The sequence below is a fragment of the Panulirus ornatus genome, chromosome 69 (genome assembly GCF_036320965.1).
Source record: "Panulirus ornatus isolate Po-2019 chromosome 69, ASM3632096v1, whole genome shotgun sequence".
In the NCBI taxonomy this organism is placed as follows: domain Eukaryota; kingdom Metazoa; phylum Arthropoda; class Malacostraca; order Decapoda; family Palinuridae; genus Panulirus; species Panulirus ornatus.
Genome location: NC_092292.1, coordinates 3451190 through 3472495, shown reverse-complemented (window position 1 = coordinate 3472495; position 21306 = coordinate 3451190). Strand labels below are relative to the sequence as shown.

The following is a 21306-nucleotide window of genomic DNA, read 5'->3' as shown; positions in this document are numbered from 1 at the left end:
TGCCTTTATTCATTCCCGTCGCCACCTCGCCACACATGGAACAGCAGCCCCCTCCCCCCTCATGTGTGCGAGGTGGCGCTGGGAAAAGACAACAAATGCCCCATTCGTTCACACTCTGGCTGTCATGAAGTGATGCGCCGAAGCCATGGCTCCCTTTCCACATCCGGGCCCCACAGAACTTTCCATGGTTTGACCCAGACGCTTCACATATACATATACACAAATTTACACATCCATACTTGCTGCCTTCATCCATTCCTGTCGCCACCCCGCCACACACAGTCTTTGTCAATCTCTCCTCACTCATTCTCTCCATGTGACCAAACCATTTCAACACACCCTCTTCTGCTAATTGAACCACACTCTTTATTACCACACATCTCTCTTACCCTTTCATTACTTACTCGATCAGGCCACCAAACACAACATGTTGTCCTCAAGCATTTAATTTCCAACACATCCACCCTTCTCCGCACAACTCTGTCTGTAGCCCGTGCCTCGCAACCATGTAGCGTTGTTGGAGCCACTGTTCCTTCAAACATGCCCTATTTTTGCTCTCTGAGATAGCGTTCTTGCCTTCCAAATATTCTTCAACGTGGCCAGAACCTTCACACTTTCCCCCACCCTGTGACACTTCTGCTTCCATGGTTCCATCTGCTGCTAAGTTCACTCCAAGATATCTAAAACACTTCCCTTCCTCTAGTTTTTCTCCATTCAAACTTGCCTCCCAAATTACTTGTCCCTCAACCCTAATGAACCTGGTGACCTTGCTCTTGTTCACATTTGCTCTCAACTTCCTTCTTTCACACACTTTGCCAAACTAGGTCACCAGCTTCTGCAGTTTCTAACCCGAATCAGCCACCAGTGCTGTATCATCAGCGAACAGCAACTGACTCACTTCCCAAGTCCTCTCATCCAGAACAGACTGCATACTTGCCCCTCTCTCCAAAACTCTAGCATTCACCTCCCTAATCATCCCATCCATGAACAAATTAAGCAGCCATGGAGACATCAGGCACCTCTGCCGCAAACCGACATTCGCTGGGAAGCAATCACTTTCCTACTCATGCACATGCTTTGCATCCTTGGTAAAAACTTTTCACTGTTTCTAGCAACTTGCCTTCCACATACTCTTAAAACGTTCCACAAAGCATATCTCTCCACCCTATCATATGCCTTCTCTAGATCCATAAACGCTACATACAAATCCATCTGTTTTTCTAAGTGTTTCTCACATACTTCCCACGTATTCCATGCGTGTCGTAGAGGGCGACTAGAAGGGGAGGGAGCGGGGGGCTTGAAATCCTCCCCACTCGTTTTTTTTTAATTTTCCAAATGAAGGAACAGAGAAGGGGGCCAGGTGAGGATATTCCCTTAAAGGCCCAGTCCTCTGTTCTTAACGCTACCTCGCTAATGCGGGAAATGGCGAATAGCTTGAGAAAAAAAAAGAATATATATGTATATATATATATATATATATATATATATATATATATATATATATATATATATATATATATATATATATATATATATATATATATAGGTTTCAGAAGTGGTAGGGGATGCGTGGATCAGGAGTTTCCTTTGAAGAATATATGTGAGAAATACTTAGAAAAACAAATGTAGTATTTAAGGATCTGCAGAAGGCATATGACAGAGCTGATAGAGATGCTCTATGGAAGGTATTAAGAATATATGGTGTGGGAGGCAAGTTGCTAGAAGCAGTGAAAAGTTTTATCGAGGATGTAAGGCATGTGTACGTGTAGGAAAAGAGGAAAGTGATTTGTTCTCAGTGAATGTCGCTTTGCGGCAGGGGTGTGTGATGTCTCCATGGTTGTTTAATTTGTTTATGGGTGGAGCTGTTAGGGAGGAGAATGCAAGAGTTTTGGAGAGAGGGGCAAATATGTTGTCTGTTGTGCATGAGAGGGCTTGGGCAGTGAGTCAGTTGTTGTTCACTGATGATACGGCGTTGGTGGTTGATTCATGTGAGAAACTGCAGAAGCTGGTGACTGAGTTTGGTAAAGTGTGTGAAAGAAGAAAGTTGAGAGTAAATGTGAATAAGAGCAAGATTATTAGGTACAGTAGGGCTGAGGGACAAGTCAATTGGGAGGTGAGTTTGAATGGAGAAAAACTGGAGGAAGTGAAGTGCTTTAGATATCTGGGAGTGGATTTGGCAGCGGATGGGATCATGGAAGCGGAAGTGATTCATAGGGTGGGGGAGGGGGCGAAAATTCTGGGAGCCTTGAAGAATGTTTGGAAGTCGAGAACATTATCTCAGAAAGCAAAGATGGGTATGTTTGAAGGAATAGTTGTTCCAACAATGTTATATGGTTGCGAGGCATGGGCTATAGATAGAGTTGTGCGGAGGAGGGTGGATGTGCTGGAAATGAGATGTTTGAGGACAATAGGTGGTGTGAGGTGGTTTGATCGAGTAAGTAATGAAAGGGTAAGAGAGATGTGTGGTAATAAAAAGAATGTGGTTGAGAGAGCAGAAGAGAGTGTTTTGAAATGGTTTGGTCATATGGAGAGAATGAGTGAGGAAAGATTGATATATGTGTCAGAGGTGGAGGGAACGAGAAGTGGGAGACCAAATTGAAGGTCGAAGGATGTAGTGAAAAAGATTTTGAGCGATCGGGGCCTGAACATGCGGACGGGTGAAAGGCGTGCAAGGAATAGAGTGGATTGGAACGATGTGGCATACCGGGGTCAACGTGCTGTCAATGGATTGAACCAGGGTATGTGAAGCGTCTGGGGTAAACCAGGGAAAGTTTTATAGGGCCTGGATGTGGATAGGGTGCTGTGGTTTCTGTGCACTATACATGACAGCTAGAGACTGAGTGTGAACGAATGTGGCATTTGTTGTCTTTTCCTAGCTCGGTATGTATGGATGCATGTATCAAATAGGAGAGTGATGATTGAAAGAGTGAAGGTATGTACAGAGCATCGGACCGAGGAGGAAAATGTGGTTTTCAGGAGTGGTAGAGGATGTGTGGATCAGTTATTTTTATGAAGAATGTATGCGATAAATACTAAGAGAAACAGAAGTATTTGATTGTGTCGTCTTATGGATCTTCTGAAAGTGGATTGTAGAAATGATAGAGATGCTGCTTTGTGGGCGATGTTACAAATATATATCAGAGAAGGAAATGTATTAGAGGTAATGGTTTCATTTTTCTTTATCAAGAGTGTAAGGCGTGTGTGCGAGTAGAGAGAGAGAGGAAGGTGACGTGTTCCAAGCGAAGGTAAACCCACGACAGGTGTGTGTGATGTCGCTATGGCTATTTGATTTGTTGAAAGATGGGGGTGGTGAGGGGAGGTAAATGTAAGGGTCTTGGAGAGGAGCGGATATGCAGTATGTAGGGAGTGAGGGAGTTTGGGAAGCGAGTCAGTTGTTGTCTGCTGATTCGGGTGAGTTTGAGAGAGAGAGGGAAAGGAGAAAGTTGAGAGTATTTATAGATACAATCAATGTTATTTTGTTGAGCGGTATAAAAATACAGGCTGATTAGGGTGTGAGTTTGTCTGAAAAAAAAAAACCTGGAGAAAGTGAAGTGTTCCTCATACCCGGAAGTGGACATGGTAGCGAAAGGTTCTATGAGCATTTAGGAACGTGTAGAAAGATAGGTCATTATCTGTGAGGGTGAAAATATGAATTACATTAGTACAGTAGTCTCAACCTTGTTGTCAAGGCACAGGCTATAGAGGACGACTTGCAGAGGAAGGTGAATGTGATAGAAATGAGATGTTTGAGGGCAGCATGTCGCTAAAGGAGAATTGATCGAGTAAGTGATAAGGTAATATGAACATGACTGAGAGGGCTGAAGATAGTGTGCTGAAATGGTTTAGACATATGAAGGGAATGCGTCAGGAGAGGTTGACATCGACGACACGTGTGTCAAAAGTGGAACATTCAGGAGTTCCATAGGTACACAGACCACACAGAACCAAGGTCCAAGCGAGGTGGTCTGGCCTTAACGGTAAGGTATGGGAGAGAAAAAAGAAAGGTGTGCACGAGATAGGGAGAGGTGGAACGATGTAGTTATACAGGGGACGGCGGAACCAAAGAATGTGTAGCAGCCAGAGTAAGCCATGGAAAGGTATGTGGGGGCCTGGGTGTGGATAGGCAGCTGTGGTTTCTGTGCATTACACATGACAGCTAGTGAATAGATGTGAGCGAATGAAGCCTTTTCTTCGTCTGTTTCCAGCGCTTCGTCGCTAGCGTGGAAAACGGCGAACGAGTATAAAAGAAAAAAAAGAATTTTGGTGATGATAACATCAACAAAAGCAACAAAAATGATGATAATAATGATGATGATAATGATGATAACAATACTACTACTACTACTACTACTACTACTACTATTACTACTACAACTGATAATAGTCATAATAGTAATAACAATGATAGTAATAGTAATAACAGTAATAACGATGATAATGATAATAGTAACAATAATTATAACAATAATAATAGTAATGATAATAATAATGATAATGATAATAATAATAATAATAATAATAATAATAATAATAATAATAATAATAATAATAATAATAATAAAATAATAATAACAATAGTGATAATTATAATAATAATAATAATAATAATAATAATAATAATAATAATAATAATAATAATAATTATGATAATAATGATACTAATAATAATCTGTTGTGAATGAGAGGACTTGGGAAGTGAGTCAGTTGTTGTTCGCCGATGATACAGCTCTAATGGCTGATTCGTGTGAGAAACTGCAGAGGTTGGTGACTGTGTTTGGAAAAGTTGACTGTAAGTTGAATAAAAGCAAGGTTAATACGTTCAATAGAGTTGAGGGACAAGTTGATTGGGATGTAAGTTTGAATGGAGAAAAATTGGATGAAGTAAAGTGTTTTAGAAATCTGAGAGTGGACTTAACATCGGTTAGAACCATGGAAGCGGAAGTGAGTCACAGGATGGGGGAGGGGGCGAAGGTTCTGGGAGCGATGAAGAATGTGTGGAAGGAGAGAACGTTATCTCGGATAGCAACAATGGGTATGTTTGAAGGAATAGTGGTTCCAACAATGTTATATGGTTGCGAGACGTGGGTCATTGATAGGGTTGTACGGAGGGGGGGTTGGATGTGTTAGAAATGAAATGTTTGAGGACAATATGTGGTGTTAGATGGTTTGATCGAGTAAGTAATATAAGGTTAAGAGAGATGTGTGGAAATTGAAAAGAGTGTGGTTAAGAGAGAAAAAGAGGGTGTGTTGAAACGGTTTGGACATATGAAGAGCATGAGTAAGGAAAGATTGATAAAGAGGACCTATGTGTCAGAGGTGGGGAGAAGATGGAGAAGCGGGAGACCAAATTGGAGGTGGAAGAATGGAGTGAAAATGATTTTGAACGATCGGAGCCTGAAGTTACAGGATGGTGAAAGGCGGGCAAGGAATAGAGTGAATTGGAACGATGCTGTATACCGGGGTCGACGTGCTATCAATGGACTGAACCAGGTCATGTGAAGCGCTTGGGGTAAACCATGGAAAGGTCTGTGGGGCCTGGATGTGGTGGATAGGGAGCTGTGGTTTCGGTGCATTACACATGACAGCTAGAGACTGAGTGTGAACAAATTTGGCCTTTACGTCTGTATTCCTAGCGCTACCTTGAAGCAGGGGATGCGATACTGTTTTCCTGTGGGGTGGGGTAGCGACGAGAATGGATGAAGGCAAGCAAGTATGATTATGTACATATGTAAGTATGCAATGTCTGCGTACGTGTATGTATATGTATGAATATGTTGATATGTATATGTATGTATATGTATGAATATGTTGATATGTATATGTATGTATATGTGCGTATGTAGTTGTTTATATGTATATATATGTATATATGAGTGGATGAGCAATTCTTCGTCTGTTTCCTGGCGTTACGTCGCTAACGCGGGAAACAGCAATTATGTATAATAATAGTAATAATGATAATGATAATAATGATATAATAATCATAATAATAATGATAACAATGATAATGATAATAGCGGTGATGACAATGATAACGATAATAATTACAAAGATAATAAAAGCAATAGATAATGATAACAGTAAGAGATATAACTGTATCAGTAAATCAGTGAGGTAAATTCATCAGATAATTATTTTTTCCTGTGATTAAGGTCTAAAAAGTCATATCAAAATGCTTGTTATAAAGAACATAAGAGTTTTACACAGTCTATAAGATACATTAATCACCGTCTTGACACGTAATGACCCTAATTTGTCTTGTCTGGACGGCCAGCTGGGGAAAGTGTTATGTACTGAGATATTGTTGACCCACTACCAGTGTCATCACATTGATCTCCTTTGCATCACATTACATATCTGACGTGTCTTATCTCGTCCATTATGTTATCTTTGGTCTGGTCATCACATTACATATCTGACGTGTCTTATCTCGTCCATTATGTTATCTTTGGTCTGGTCATCACATTACATATCTGACGTGTCTTATCTCGTCCATTATGTTATCTTTGGTCTGGTCATCACATTACATATCTGACGTGTCTTATCTCGTCCATTATGTTATCTTTGGTCTGGTCATCACATTACATATCTGACGTGTCTTATCTCGTCCATTATGTTATCTTTGGTCTGGTCATCACATTACATATCTGACGTGTCTTATCTCGTCCATTATGTTATCTTTGGTCTGGTCATCACATTACATATCTGACGTGTCTTATCTCGTCCATTATGTTATCTTTGGTCTGGTCATCACATTACATATCTGACGTGTCCTATCTCGTCCATTATGTTATCTTTGGTCTGGTCATCACATTACATATCTGACGTGTCTTATCTCGTCCATTATGTTATCTTTGGTCTGGTCATCACATTACATATCTGACGTGTCTTATCTCGTCCATTATGTTATCTTTGGTCTGGTCATCACATTACATATCTGACGTGTCTTATCTCGTCCATTATGTTATCTTTGGTCTGGTCATCACATTACATATCTGACGTGTCTTATCTCGTCCATTATGTTATCTTTGGTCTGGTCATCACATTACATATCTGACGTGTCTTATCTCGTCCATTATGTTATCTTTGGTCTGGTCATCACATTACATATCTGACGTGTCTTATCTCGTCCATTATGTTATCTTTGGTCTGGTCATCACATTACATATCTGACGTGTCTTATCTCGTCCATTATGTTATCTTTGGTCTGGTCATCACATTACATATCTGACGTGTCTTATCTCGTCCATTATGTTATCTTTGGTCTGGTCATCACATTACATATCTGACGTGTCTTATCTCGTCCATTATGTTATCTTTGGTCTGGTCATCACATTACATATCTGACGTGTCTTATCTCGTCCATTATGTTATCTTTGGTCTGGTCATCACATTACATATCTGACGTGTCTTATCTCGTCCATTATGTTATCTTTGGTCTGGTCATCACATTACATATCTGACGTGTCTTATCTCGTCCATTATGTTATCTTTGGTCTGGTCATCACATTACATATCTGACGTGTCTTATCTCGTCCATTATGTTATCTTTGGTCTGGTCATCACATTACATATCTGACGTGTCTTATCTCGTCCATTATGTTATCTTTGGTCTGGTCATCACATTACATATCTGACGTGTCTTATCTCGTCCATTATGTTATCTTTGGTCTGGTCATCACATTACATATCTGACGTGTCTTATCTCGTCCATTATGTTATCTTTGGTCTGGTCATCACATTACATATCTGACGTGTCTTATCTCGTCCATTATGTTATCTTTGGTCTGGTCATCACATTACATATCTGACGTGTCTTATCTCGTCCATTATGTTATCTTTGGTCTGGTCATCACATTACATATCTGACGTGTCTTATCTCGTCCATTATGTTATCTTTGGTCTGGTCATCACATTACATATCTGACGTGTCTTATCTCGTCCATTATGTTATCTTTGGTCTGGTCATCACATTACATATCTGACGTGTCTTATCTCGTCCATTATGTTATCTTTGGTCTGGTCATCACATTACATATCTGACGTGTCTTATCTCGTCCATTATGTTATCTTTGGTCTGGTCATCACATTACATATCTGACGTGTCTTATCTCGTCCATTATGTTATCTTTGGTCTGGTCATCACATTACATATCTGACGTGTCTTATCTCGTCCATTATGTTATCTTTGGTCTGGTCATCACATTACATATCTGACGTGTCTTATCTCGTCCATTATGTTATCTTTGGTCTGGTCATCACATTACATATCTGACGTGTCTTATCTCGTCCATTATGTTATCTTTGGTCTGGTCATCACATTACATATCTGACGTGTCTTATCTCGTCCATTATGTTATCTTTGGTCTGGTCATCACATTACATATCTGACGTGTCTTATCTCGTCCATTATGTTATCTTTGGTCTGGTCATCACATTACATATCTGACGTGTCTTATCTCGTCCATTATGTTATCTTTGGTCTGGTCATCACATTACATATCTGACGTGTCTTATCTCGTCCATTATGTTATCTTTTGTCTGGTCATCACATATGATCAACATTGTGTGTACTGTTCTATACACTCATCTGTATAGTGTTATGTTGTGATCTATTTTAATGATAGATACACAGTGTCATTATACAATGTATTTAACAGTATGAACACAATAATATTTAGTTTCTTTACCTCGCTTGTGCCTTCCCTCTATATAAACATCTATTCTTGTAAAATATGTAATGGAATATGTAAACTAAATTTATTCTTTAATCCCTAAAATCTTGCTGGTGTCGTACCTTTTCTAGATGCCCTGAACGAGTCATTGGGAGGGATCTCTTCTATCTGGGCAGAGAGGCGAGCGTGAGCCAGCAGTGTACTGTCGCTGTTGATGGCGTCTACAGCATAGCGGAAGGCCACCTCCTGGCGCTCATCCGAGAGGTCGAACAATCCACCTGGAGAAGAGAAACTGGGGTTATATAATGCTGGTTGTGATGTTACGTTTGTGATGCTACAAAAACAACTTAACTGAAGAAGAGAGCCAGGGGTTATATAGTGTTGGTTGTGATACTACGTTGATGGTGCTACAACAACAACGTTGTTGCAGGAGAGAGCCAGGGGTTATATAGTGCTGGTTGTGATGTTATGTTGATGATGCTACAACAACAACGTTGTTGAAGGAGAGAGCCAGGGGTTATATAGTGCTGGTTGTGATGTTATGTTGATGATGCTACAACAACAACGTTGTTGAAGGAGAGAGCCAGGGGTTATATAGTGCTGGTTGTGATGTTATGTTGATGATGCTACAACAACAACGTTGTTGAAGGAGAGAGCCAAGGGTTATATAGTGCTGGTTGTGATGTTATGTTGATGGTGCTACAACAACAACCTTGCTGAAGGAGAGAGCCAAGGGTTATATAGTGCTGGTTGTGATGTTATGTTGATGGTGCTACAACAACAACCTTGCTGAAGGAGAGAGCCAAGGGTTATATAGTGCTGGTTGTGATGTTATGTTGATGGTGCTACAACAACAGCCTTGTTGAAGGAGAGAGCCAAGGGTTATATAGTGCTGGTTGTGATGTTATGTTGATGGCGCCACAACAGCAACTTTACTGAAGGAGAGAGCCAAGGGTTATATAGTGTTGATTGTGATGTTATGTTGATGGTGCCACAACAACAACCTTGTTGCAGGAGGATGATGATAAGGATCATTAATAACGATAGTTTCAACCAGAGGATTGGCATCATTGTCAGCCGGACTACCTGATAACTTGACGTGTTTGGTCACGATGTGTTGTCATTAAAGTAGAGAGAAATTCTCTGATGGACACAAACAGCACATACAATTACTCTGATTTAAATGAAAAGAAAAGAAAAAACGTATCAACTTGACGCTTACGAAATGATAAGCTGAGGGAACACATGAGCCACGGATGGTCGGACACGCATGGAACGAAAGACAACGGTTCCTACCTGCCAACCTCATCCTCCAGGGGTAAAAGGTAATTAAGATTGTTATGAGTTCTTGAAGGCAATAGGGATAAATTTTTGAGACATCAAAGTTGAGAAAATACTCTATTGAAAGCAGGAATCATTGTGAGTGAAGAAAGTGATGTACACATGATCTCGCTCAGGCCCGCCCTCACCTCATACCACACAGGTGATGTGTGTGACTCGTCTGGTTATTCACTATGGCCTCAGGATGGTCACCGTTGGATGCAGTGTTTGCGTCTCCCGGACGTTCCTTCCTTCACACCACACCAGACATGGTTGATGACGTGGGCGTCTGTCTCTCTCCTGACTGACGTCACTGATCATCCGGACCCGCCTGCTCCTGGAGAGAACCTCTGACGTCATATATTCACTGGTCGTCACCAATGTTCGTCTTAAGAACATCTTCTCACAACACTTGACGGATGATAAACACTTCACATCTTTCCTCGTGCATTATAGTACAACTTGAAGTTGTAGAACAAAGTTGTATTACAGGAAGTCCCTAACTTCCCTGCAGATACTTCCTCTTTCCAAAGTGTCAGATGTTGTGCTGACAGATGTTAGGATGCCTTTCCTGTAGAGACTGTGTTTGTATCATGATTACTTGAGATGAAATGATGGGAAAATCTTGGCCGATAAGTAGTGATGATATTATGATAAGAAGGCTTCTTTAACTGTAGATGATAGATCGTGTTTGGTTTAACGATGAGAATTCAACAATTTTCTAATCATGTGTATGATATTAGGATTAGAAAATTCTTTAAGATAAAATATACCGAAACTTTCAGAAGATCTCGGGTTAGATGCCATATAAGCGAGTCAGAACAGGTCAAACAGCGAGCAAAGATAATAGAGTATGTGGAGCTATGCGCGTAGATCGCGGACCTGCTTACAATTCCTGCCACAAAACGTAATCTAACACGAAAAGAAAAAAAAATAATGGAACGATTGTAAAAATGATAAACAATGTTACTTCCGTTGCTAGGATACAACCCTTGTGATGAATGAATAGAGATTGACCATTATTTTCTCTAAGAAATCGCAGAAGTTCTTATAAGTTTTCAAAATACTAAGTAAAAAGGAATATACACAATACTTTCCTCACACTATACAGAGATAGAATGACCAAATATAAGGTATGATCTGAGACAGAAAATGTAATGCAAACGTTGGCAAATGTTTCTTAAGTGTTGGAGTTGTGGAACATCGGAATAAACTGTTTTCATGTATTGTTAGGGCAAGAGGTATTAATACATTTGGTATAAGGTGCAACTGATACTTGAATTATATTTGTTACACTAGAAAAGTTCATTAAAAAAAAAATGATCGTATAATTCACATATTTCAGCTTCCCCTCTACACAGTAGCCAGGGTCCTTCCCCCGTGTATCCTGTGGCTGTGGTTAGATCAGAGTGTGGAGTCCAGTCATCCTGTCCTTCATGCTGTTCACAACAATAATTTCTCTTTGTACTTCGTGTTGAAGGATCTATCACAGCCTACATCCTGCTAGTGAACAAGCCGGAGGGAATGATGGACAGCGAATAACCTTCTCCTTCACTTTCCATCTATATACACTAAGGAACGTAGGATACAGTTACTGTTCTGCAGTACAAAATCTCGTCATGGACCATTACTTGGTGTTTCCACTTACAGCCATGCGTTCGTAACTTCCAACCTCATATGGACATATGGATACCACAATGGGGGTAGTGGCTCGGAGACCATCAGGATTACCACGCGGAGCAGACTTAGGCAGGACGAGTGTCAACAAAGCCATGTTGAACATCCACACCGTCACAACGGGTAGCTTCAGTAAATGATAATGAAAAATATCAGAAAAAGGAATTTGGTGCCTTGTCTCTGGGTCATTTAACCTCTCACATCCTTGTTGTTGGATATATGTTATGCCATCAAGATCAAAGATAACGAAACGTCTTATCTTCAAATCAATAAGATAAGAATAGAAAGGCACACCCATATCATAGTATTACCAGGGAAGTGTTACCAGGGAAGTGTTACCAGGCAATTAGTGCTGCCATATGTCACCACGTTAGAAGTATGACACACACCTTTACCACTGATGGTTTACAGCATCAGAGAACCTACCAGTCATCACAGACACACTGACGTACTGTGTGAGTAATTCAACCAACATTACTTGAGGATTACATAGGAATATGATCATAAAGTCTTGGGTAAACTAACATAATAAGTTTGTGAAGTCGAGTAAGTAGTCGATTTATGTCCACTTTGTATGACTCCCTTCAGCCATACCGATATAACGTATGTTATTGTATTTCGATGTTTGTAGTAGAAAACACAATTAAGAAATGTTCGTACAAAAACAGATTCGTGAGTGAGATAGAAGTATTTTAGTTACACAGAAGTTTGCATCAAGCTCGCGTTATTAAGCACGAAATCTTAAGAGCAAATATAACTTTTTATAACACATCAAATTGCTTGTTCTCGTGAAACTTGAAAAAAAAAAATTCTTAATTGATCTGGTTCAGGAAGTACTCTAGAATACGTCAGGTATATATCACAAATATATCACAATCAACTGGAATTAACTAATCCCATTGCCCTTTCCATACATGGAAAAGGTAAATGAGAAAGAAGTACAAGATTATTATACGTAAACACATCACAAGTGAGAGATGTCGCCATAAATCGAGGTGTTTTTGACCCCGCTTGCACTCAACGACACAGCCACATACACGAATTACAATGGTCCTCGTCCTCTGGTATAACAACACCACGTAGTGGGCTTGTAACAACACTAAGTTGTAAACTTGTTCGTGACACAAACAGAAAGTTTGCCTCGCTCAGCACCGGAAGCCCTCCCTGGCCCACACAAAAGGCCAGGCTGGCCACTTACCAGTCTACTCGTGGGAGAGCGTCGGCCAGACACGGGGCCTCTGACAGGGGCGGTAAGGCTACTGTATTTACTTTAGGATTTCCGCACCCGTGCGCCCTCTCCATCTTACCCCACTAACTTATTACCCTTACATGTACCACAGTAATACTGAGAGTCGCTTAATTTTTAACTTAATCGCTTTTTAGAATTATTGTTTGTAATCTCTACCTTGTAATCTTGAGACGGAATTAAGTATTACATTGTTCTTTTATTTCTTTTCCCCCATCAACATTCTATATCTTGAAATGATTAGAAACCACAGTATCGTCTTATGTATGGCCTTCAGAATCCTCAGCTGAGATGTGGCTGCGTGAGAAAGGGTAGTGAGTGGTGGGATGAGGAGGTTTAGATACTTGTGAAGGAGAAAAGAGAGGTATATGAACGGCATCTGCAAGGAAAGGGCTGCGAGTGACTGCAAATTGTACAAGAGAACAACATGGCAGATGGTCAAGAGAATACAGAGTTGAGAAAGACGTAAATCACAGACGAGGTGAGAGTAATATTAGTGAACATAAGGATAACGAGAAAATGTTCTGAAAAGTTGTGAAAAACGTGAGAACAAGAGAACAAACGAACACACTGAGGGGGAGCAGATGGAGAAGAGGTAACAGCAATAGAAGAGGTAAACGAGAGCTGAAATCAGTATTTTGAAGGACTGTTGACTGTGATAGATGATGGAGTAGCAGATGTTGGGTGTTCGGGACGAGATGGTATGCTGAGTAGTCATAGCAAATGGTTTGGTGAATAGGAGGAGGTGGTGAAAGCCTCGCACAAGATGAAGTGTAGCAAAGTGGCAGGTGCGGATAGGGTTGGCTGAACTCCTCAAGAAACTGGGTGAGAGTGATTTCATACAGTTAGTCGAGCTTTTCAGTGTATGTATGATCCCTAGCTGAGGTGCCTGAAAACTGGCTGAATGTTTGTATAGTCTCGTTACATAAAGGTAAGTGGGACAAAACTAAATACTTGAATTACAATGCAATAAATCTTTTGAATGTAGCTGGTAAGATTAAAGGGAGATTGGTTTCTGAAAGGATTATGATATGCACAAAGCATCTGACTGGAGACGAGCAATGTGGCAGCTGGAGTCATGGAGGACGTTTGGAGCAAGTGTTGCTTTGAAGAATTTGTAAGAAATGCAGCATTTATGTAGCATTTATGGACCTGAAGAGAGGCATGATATGGTTGACAGAGATGCTCTGTGAAAGGTGTTACGAATATATTTTGTGGAAGGACACCTACTGGACGAAATGAGTTTTCATTGGAAGAAGGTGTGGATGTAAGTAGAAGGGAGGAGGGTGAGTAGCTCTAAATATATGTAAGTCTGCATCAAGGGTGTGTAGTTTCATCATGGCTGTTTAATACATTCATCGATGGAGCTGTGGTGGAAGTAAATGCAAGGTAGCTGGAAGCATGGAAGTTGAAGAATGTCATTGGGTAGGAGAGGGAGGATATGTTCTGGATGCATTTAAAAGTGTGTGGAAGAAGAGATCATCGATTGTCTTAGTCAAAGATGGATAAGTTTGAATGTATAGTAGTGCAGACGGTATCCTATGAATGCAGAAAATGGAAGAGGATTGATAAGTTATATATGAATTACTCAGGGACAATGCGAGGTGAAAACAATGTTGATCACATATGAAATGAGACGTGTGTGATCGTAAGTGCAATCTGATTGAAGGAGCAGACCAAGGTATGATAAAATGATCTGAATATATGGAAATCAAATGGAGAGAAACAGATCGAGGATGAACGTGGCAGAAGTGGAGGGTGTCAGGGGGAGTTAGGAGTCAGGGGAGGAGGAGACAGAAAAGATGATGAAAGGCTGGAGTGACAGGGGCTTTGAGGTGCTGAGCCCTGAATATTCAGTAAACCTCGTAACTGGCGATGAATGGCGGGTTATGGTATCGATGCATCAGGAAAATAACAGTTAAAGAGTGGATGCGGCGAAATATGGCCGCTGTGTCGTATTTTCTTGGCATTACCTTCAAGCGAGAAAGGACGAATGGAAATGAAAACAAAGTATATATATCATTATTATTATTACTTTTGTACATTTCCAGGATCCTTTTTTATGGAGCTCATACAGATTCGGCGATGCACTTCACGCAGAAGCTGGGAATGACAGACTCCATTGGACAGAGATGGTCCACAAGAAGACAGTAGTTCTTCACGTTCACTGACGATGGCACCCACCAGGCGATGGGAACTCTTCGCCTCCTGTGTAACACCTTCGGGCGAGTCTGTCGCTCTGTTGCTTATCTCTTCATTTCTATGAGTTAAGTAAAAACAAGAAAAGTAGGATAAAAAGAATGGATCAAAACCCAAACACTGGTAAGCCAATATGTACAAAATGAGGTATTTTCTTATAATGTTTCCAGTTTCTATATTCTCCCAACCTAGTAACATTGCTGGTCGTCAGCCGTTCCCCACACGGAAACAATTGCTTTATCGTCATCCATCTTGTAATTGAATTACTGCAGACTGCCGGTGGTTGCAGGTCCTTTGATCGATTTTACCACATATTTCTCTCCTGTTAAATCAGTGCTGACGTGACAAATGCAACCATATATATATATATATATATATATATATACATATATTTCTTTTTTTTTTTTTTTTTTGCTTTGTCGCTGTCTCCCGCGTTTGCGAGGTAGCGCAAGGAAACAGACGAAAGAAATGGCCCAACCCACCCCCATACACATGTATATACATACGTCCACACACGCAAATATACATACCTACTCAGCTTTCCATGGTTTACCCCAGACGCTTCACATGCCCTGATTCAATCCACTGACAGCACGTCAACCCCTGTATACCACATCGCTCCAATTCACTCTATTCCTTGCCCTCCTTTCACCCTCCTGCATGTTCAGGCCCCGATCACACAAAATCTTTTTCACTCCATCTTTCCACCTCCAATTTGGTCTTCCTCTTCTCCTCGTTCCCTCCACCTCCGACACATATATCCTCTTGGTCAATCTTTCCTCACTCATTCTCTCCATGTGCCCAAACCATTTCAAAACACCCTCTTCTGCTCTCTCAACCACGCTCTTTTTCTTTCCACACATCTCTCTTACCCTTACGTTACTTACTCGATCAAACCACCTCACACCACACATTGTCCTCAAACATCTCATTTCCAGCACATCCAACCTCCTGCGCACAACTCTATCCATAGCCCACGCCTCGCAACCATACAACATTGTTCGAACCACTATTCCTTCAAACATACCCATTTTTGCTTTCCGAGATAATGTTCTCGACTTCCACAAATTCTTCAAGGCTCCCAGAATTTTCGCCCCCTCCCCCACCCTATGATCCACTTCCGCTTCCATGGTTCCATCCGCTACCAGATCCACTCCCAGATATCTAAAACACTTCACTTCCTCCAGTTTTTCTCCATTCAAACTCACCTCCCAATTGACTTGACCCTCAACCCTACTGTACCTAATAACCTTGCTCTTATTCACATTTACTCTTAACTTTCTTCTTTCACACACTTTAGCAAACTCAGTCACCAGCTTCTGCAGTTTCTCACATGAATCAGCCACCAGCGCTGTATCATCAGCGAACAACAACTGACTCACTTCCCAAGCTCTCTCATTCCCAACAGACTTCATACTTGCCCCTCTTTCCAAAACTCTTGCATTCACCTCCCTAACAACCCCATCCATAAACAAATTAAACAACCATGGAGAAATCACACACCCCTGCCGCAAACCTACATTCACTGAGAACCAATCACTTTCCTCTCTTCCTACACGTACACTTGCCTTACATCCTCGATAAAAACTTTTCACGGCTTCTAACAACTTGCCTCCCACACCATATATTCTTAATACCTTCCACAGAGCATCTCTATCAACTCTATCATATGCCTTCTCCAGATCCATAAATGCTACATATAAATCCATTTGCTTTTCTAAGTATTTCTCACATACATTCTTCAAAGCAAACACCTGATCCACACATCCTCTACCACTTCTGAAACCACACTGCTCTTCCCCAATCTGATGCTCTGTACATGCCTTCACCCTCTCAATCAATATCCTCCCATATAATTTGCCAGGAATACTCAACAAACTTATACCTCTGTAATTTGAGCACTCACTCTTATCCCCTTTGCCTTTGTACAATGGCACTATGCACGCATTCCGCCAATCCTCAGGCACCTCACCGTGAGTCATACATACATTAAATAACCTTACCAACCAGTCAACAATACAGTCACCCCCTTTTTTTAATAAATTCCACTGCAATACCATCCAAACCTGCTGCCTTGCCGGCTTTCATCTTCCGCAAACCTTTTACTACCCCTTCTCTGTTTACCAAATCATTTTCCCTAACCCTCTCACTTTGCACACCACCTCGACCAAAACACCCTATATCTGCCACTCCATCATCAAACACATTCAGCAAACCCTCAAAATACTCACTCCATCTCCTTCTCACATCACCACTACTTGTTATCACCTCCCCATTTGCGCCCTTCACTGAAGTTCCCAGTTGCTCCCTTGTCTTACGCACTTTATTTACCTCCTTCCAGAACATCTTTTTATTCTCCCTAAAATTTAATGATACTCTCTCACCCCAACTCTCATTTGCCCTTTTTTTCGCCTCTTGCACCTTTCTCTTGACCTCCTGTCTCTTTCTTTTATACATCTCCCACTCAATTGCATTTTTTCCCTGCAAAAATCGTCCAAATGCCTCTCTCTTCTCTTTCACTAATACTCTTACTTCTTCATCCCACCACTCACTACCCTTTCTAATCAACCCACCTCCCAGTCTTCTCATGTCACAAGCATCTTTTGCGCAATCCATCACTGATTCCCTAAATACATCCCATTCCTCCCCCACTCCCCTTACTTCCATTGTTCTCACCTTTTTCCATTCTGTACTCAGTCTCTCCTGGTACTTCCTCACACAAGTCTCCTTCCCAAGCTCACTTACTCTCACCACCCTCTTCACCCCAACATTCACTCTTCTTTTCTGAAAACCCATACAAATCTTCACCTTAGCCTCCACAAGATAATGATCAGACATCCCTCCAGTTGCACCTCTCAGCACATTAACATCCAAAAGTCTCTCTTTCGCTCGCCTGTCAATTAACACGTAATCCAGTTACGCTCTCTGGCCATCTCTCGTACTTACATAAGTATACTTATGTATATCTCGCTTTTTAACCCAGGTATTCCCAATCATCAGTCCTTTTTCAGCACATAAATCTACAAGCTCTTCACCATTTCCATTTACAACACTGAACACCCCATGTATACCAATTATTCCCTCAACTGCCACATTACTCACCTTTGCATTCAAATCACCCATCACTATAACCCGGTCTCGTGCATCAAAACCACTAACACACTCATTCAGCTGCTCCCAAAACACTTGCCTCTCATGATCTTTCTTCTCATGCCCAGGTGCATATGCACCAATAATCACCCATCTCTCTCCATCAACTTTCAGTTTTACCCATATTAATCGAGAATTTACTTTCTTACATTCTATCACATACTCCCACAACTCCTGTTTCAGGAGTACTGCTACTCCTTTCCTTGCTCTTGTCCTCTCACTAACCCCTGACTTTACTCCCAAGACATTCCCAAACCACTCTTCCCCTTTACCCTTGAGCTTCGTTTCACTCAGAGCCAAAACATCCAGGTTCCTTTCCTCAAACATACTACCTATCTCTCCTTTCTTCACACCTTGGTTACATCCACACACATTTAGGCACCCAAGTCTGAGCCTTCGAGGAGGATGAGCACTCCCCGCGTGACTCCTTCTTCTGTTTCCCATTTTAGAAAGTTAAAAATATATATATATATATATATATATTTGGTGATAGAGAAACGGTACCAAGGCAAATGGAATTCAGCTGGCCGGTAACAAAAATGCTTGTGTTAAAGCGATAGGAGAGAGAGAGAGAGAGAGAGAGAGAGAGAGAGAGAGACAGAGAGAGAGAGAGAGAGAGAGAGAGAGAGAGAGACAGAGAGAGAGAGAGAGAGAGAGAGAGAGACAGAGAACCAAAACTCTTATCAATCTATTAATAACAAGAACTTATAAGGAGTCGGGTAGGATCCTGAGTTAACGAAGGTAAGGAGTCATGATTATGGATGATGAAGCATAGCAACAACACGGAGCAGTTTTCTATATATCTATTTTTTGTACTAATTAGCAGCATTACGAATTGTGACACAATGATCATTAGCACACACACGTTACCAGGATTTACCGTCACAATTAAAATGTTGAAGACCAATAAGAATCCAGGTCCTGATCGTTTCATCTACGAGGAATTAAAATCGGCAAATAGGAAATACTAAACAGCTAATATATATATATATATATATATATATATATATATATATATATATATATATATATATATATATATATATATATATATATATATATATATATATATATATATATATATATATATATATATATATATATATATATATATATATATATATTCAGTAAATCTCTCCAGGCTGGAATTATTCCACTGGACTAGAGACTGGCAGACATCTTTTTTTTTTCACGTTGGCGACTCCAGTCAGGGACAAAAGTCCACATCGAGGTCGGGCCATATTTGAAATATAAAAAGAATTATGAAAGGGAAAAAGAAGAGACAAGGGAAAGCATTTAAGAATTTTGAAGGAAGTGGAAAAACCTTTATTTTGAAATGTGCCAGGTTGTAGTTATTGGGTAAGGGAAGCTGGGAAACGTCTGTCAGTTGTGATGTTCAGACATCTAGAGTCCATTACACTGATCAACAGATTGGGTGTTTCGCAAATGAAAATACCTAAACATTACTAATTTTGGGACGATTGACATGACTATGACGCTTAAGAATATTATTGGCTCTAGTTCTGAAGATAAGGGATGGGTCCCAATATATAGATTTGGCATTGGTTTTCGTGTTGTGCGGCAATTAGGCAAGATCTGGCAACCCCGAGCGTGGGAGGTGGATGATGCTTGTTGTATATGATTTTCTTCCTGGGAGTCGCCAGTGCACACGTGTCGTACTCGTTTCACGATGACTTTTTTTCATACCCTATGTTTTTATTCGTATCGTTCCCTTGTCAGAAAGTAGTATATATTTATATATATATATATATATATATATATATATATATATATATATATATATATATATATATATATATATATATATATTCTTTCAAACTATTCGCCATTTCCCGCATTAGCGAGGTAGCGTCAAGAACAGAGGACTGGACCTTTGAGGAAATATCCTCACCTGGCTCCCTTCTCTGTTCCCTCTTTTTGGAAAAAGAAAAAAACGAGAGGGGAGGATTTCCAGCCCCCCCCCCCCCCCCCCCCGCTCCCTTCTCTTTAGTCGCCCTCTACAACACGCAGGGAATACGTGGGAAGTATTCTTTCTCCCCTATCCCCAGGGATAATATATATATATATATATATATATATATATATATATATATATATATATATATATATATATATATATATATATATATATATATATATATATTCATTTATTTATTTATTTTGCTTTGTCGCTGTCTCCCGCGTTAGCGAGGTAGCGCAAGGAAACAGACGAAAGAATGGCCCAACCCGCCCACATACACATGTATATACATACATGTCCACACACGCACAATATACATACCTATACATCTCAATGTACACATATATATACACACACAGACATATACATATATACACATGTACGTAATTCATACTGTCTGCCTTTATTTGTTCCCATCGCCACCTCGCCACACATGGAATAACAACCCCCTCCCCCCCTCATGCGTGCGTGGTAGCGCCAGGAAAAACACCAAAGGCCCCATTCGTTCACACTCAGTCTCTAGCTGTCATGTAATAATGCACCGAAACCACAGCTCCCTTTCCACATCCTGGCCCCACACACTTTGCATGGTTTACCCCAGACGTTTCATATGCCCTGGTTCAATCCATTGACAGCACGTCGACCCCGGTATACCACATCGTTCCAATTCACTCTATTCCTTGCACGCCTTTCACCCTCCTGCATGTTCAGGCCCCGATCACACAAAATCTTTTTCACTCCATCTTTCCACCTCCAATTTGGTCTCCCACTTCTCCTCGTTCCCTCCACCTCTGACACATATATCCTCTTGGTCAATCATTCCCCACTCATTCTCTCCATGTGACCAAACCATTTTAAAACATCCTTTTCTGCTCTCTCAACCACACTCTTTTTATTTCCACACCTCTGTCTCACCCTTACATTACTTACTCGATCAAACCACCTCACACCACATATTGTCCTCAAACATCTCATTTCCAGCACATCCACCCTCATGCGCACAACTCTATCCATAGCCCACGCCTCGCAACCATACAACATTGTTGGAACCACTATTC

The 21306-nt window shown here is 40.7% G+C and overlaps 1 protein-coding gene across 1 annotated transcript in view; it reads right to left on the bottom strand.

Moving 5' to 3' along the window:
- LOC139747606 (glutamate receptor ionotropic, kainate 2-like) overlaps positions 1-21306 on the bottom strand; it is a 775400-nt gene that overhangs the window by 253541 nt on the left and 500553 nt on the right. The window contains exon 4 of the mRNA XM_071660081.1: positions 8798-8953. Coding sequence (XP_071516182.1) covers positions 8798-8953 — 156 coding nt within the window. The remainder of the gene's footprint in view (positions 1-8797; positions 8954-21306) is intronic.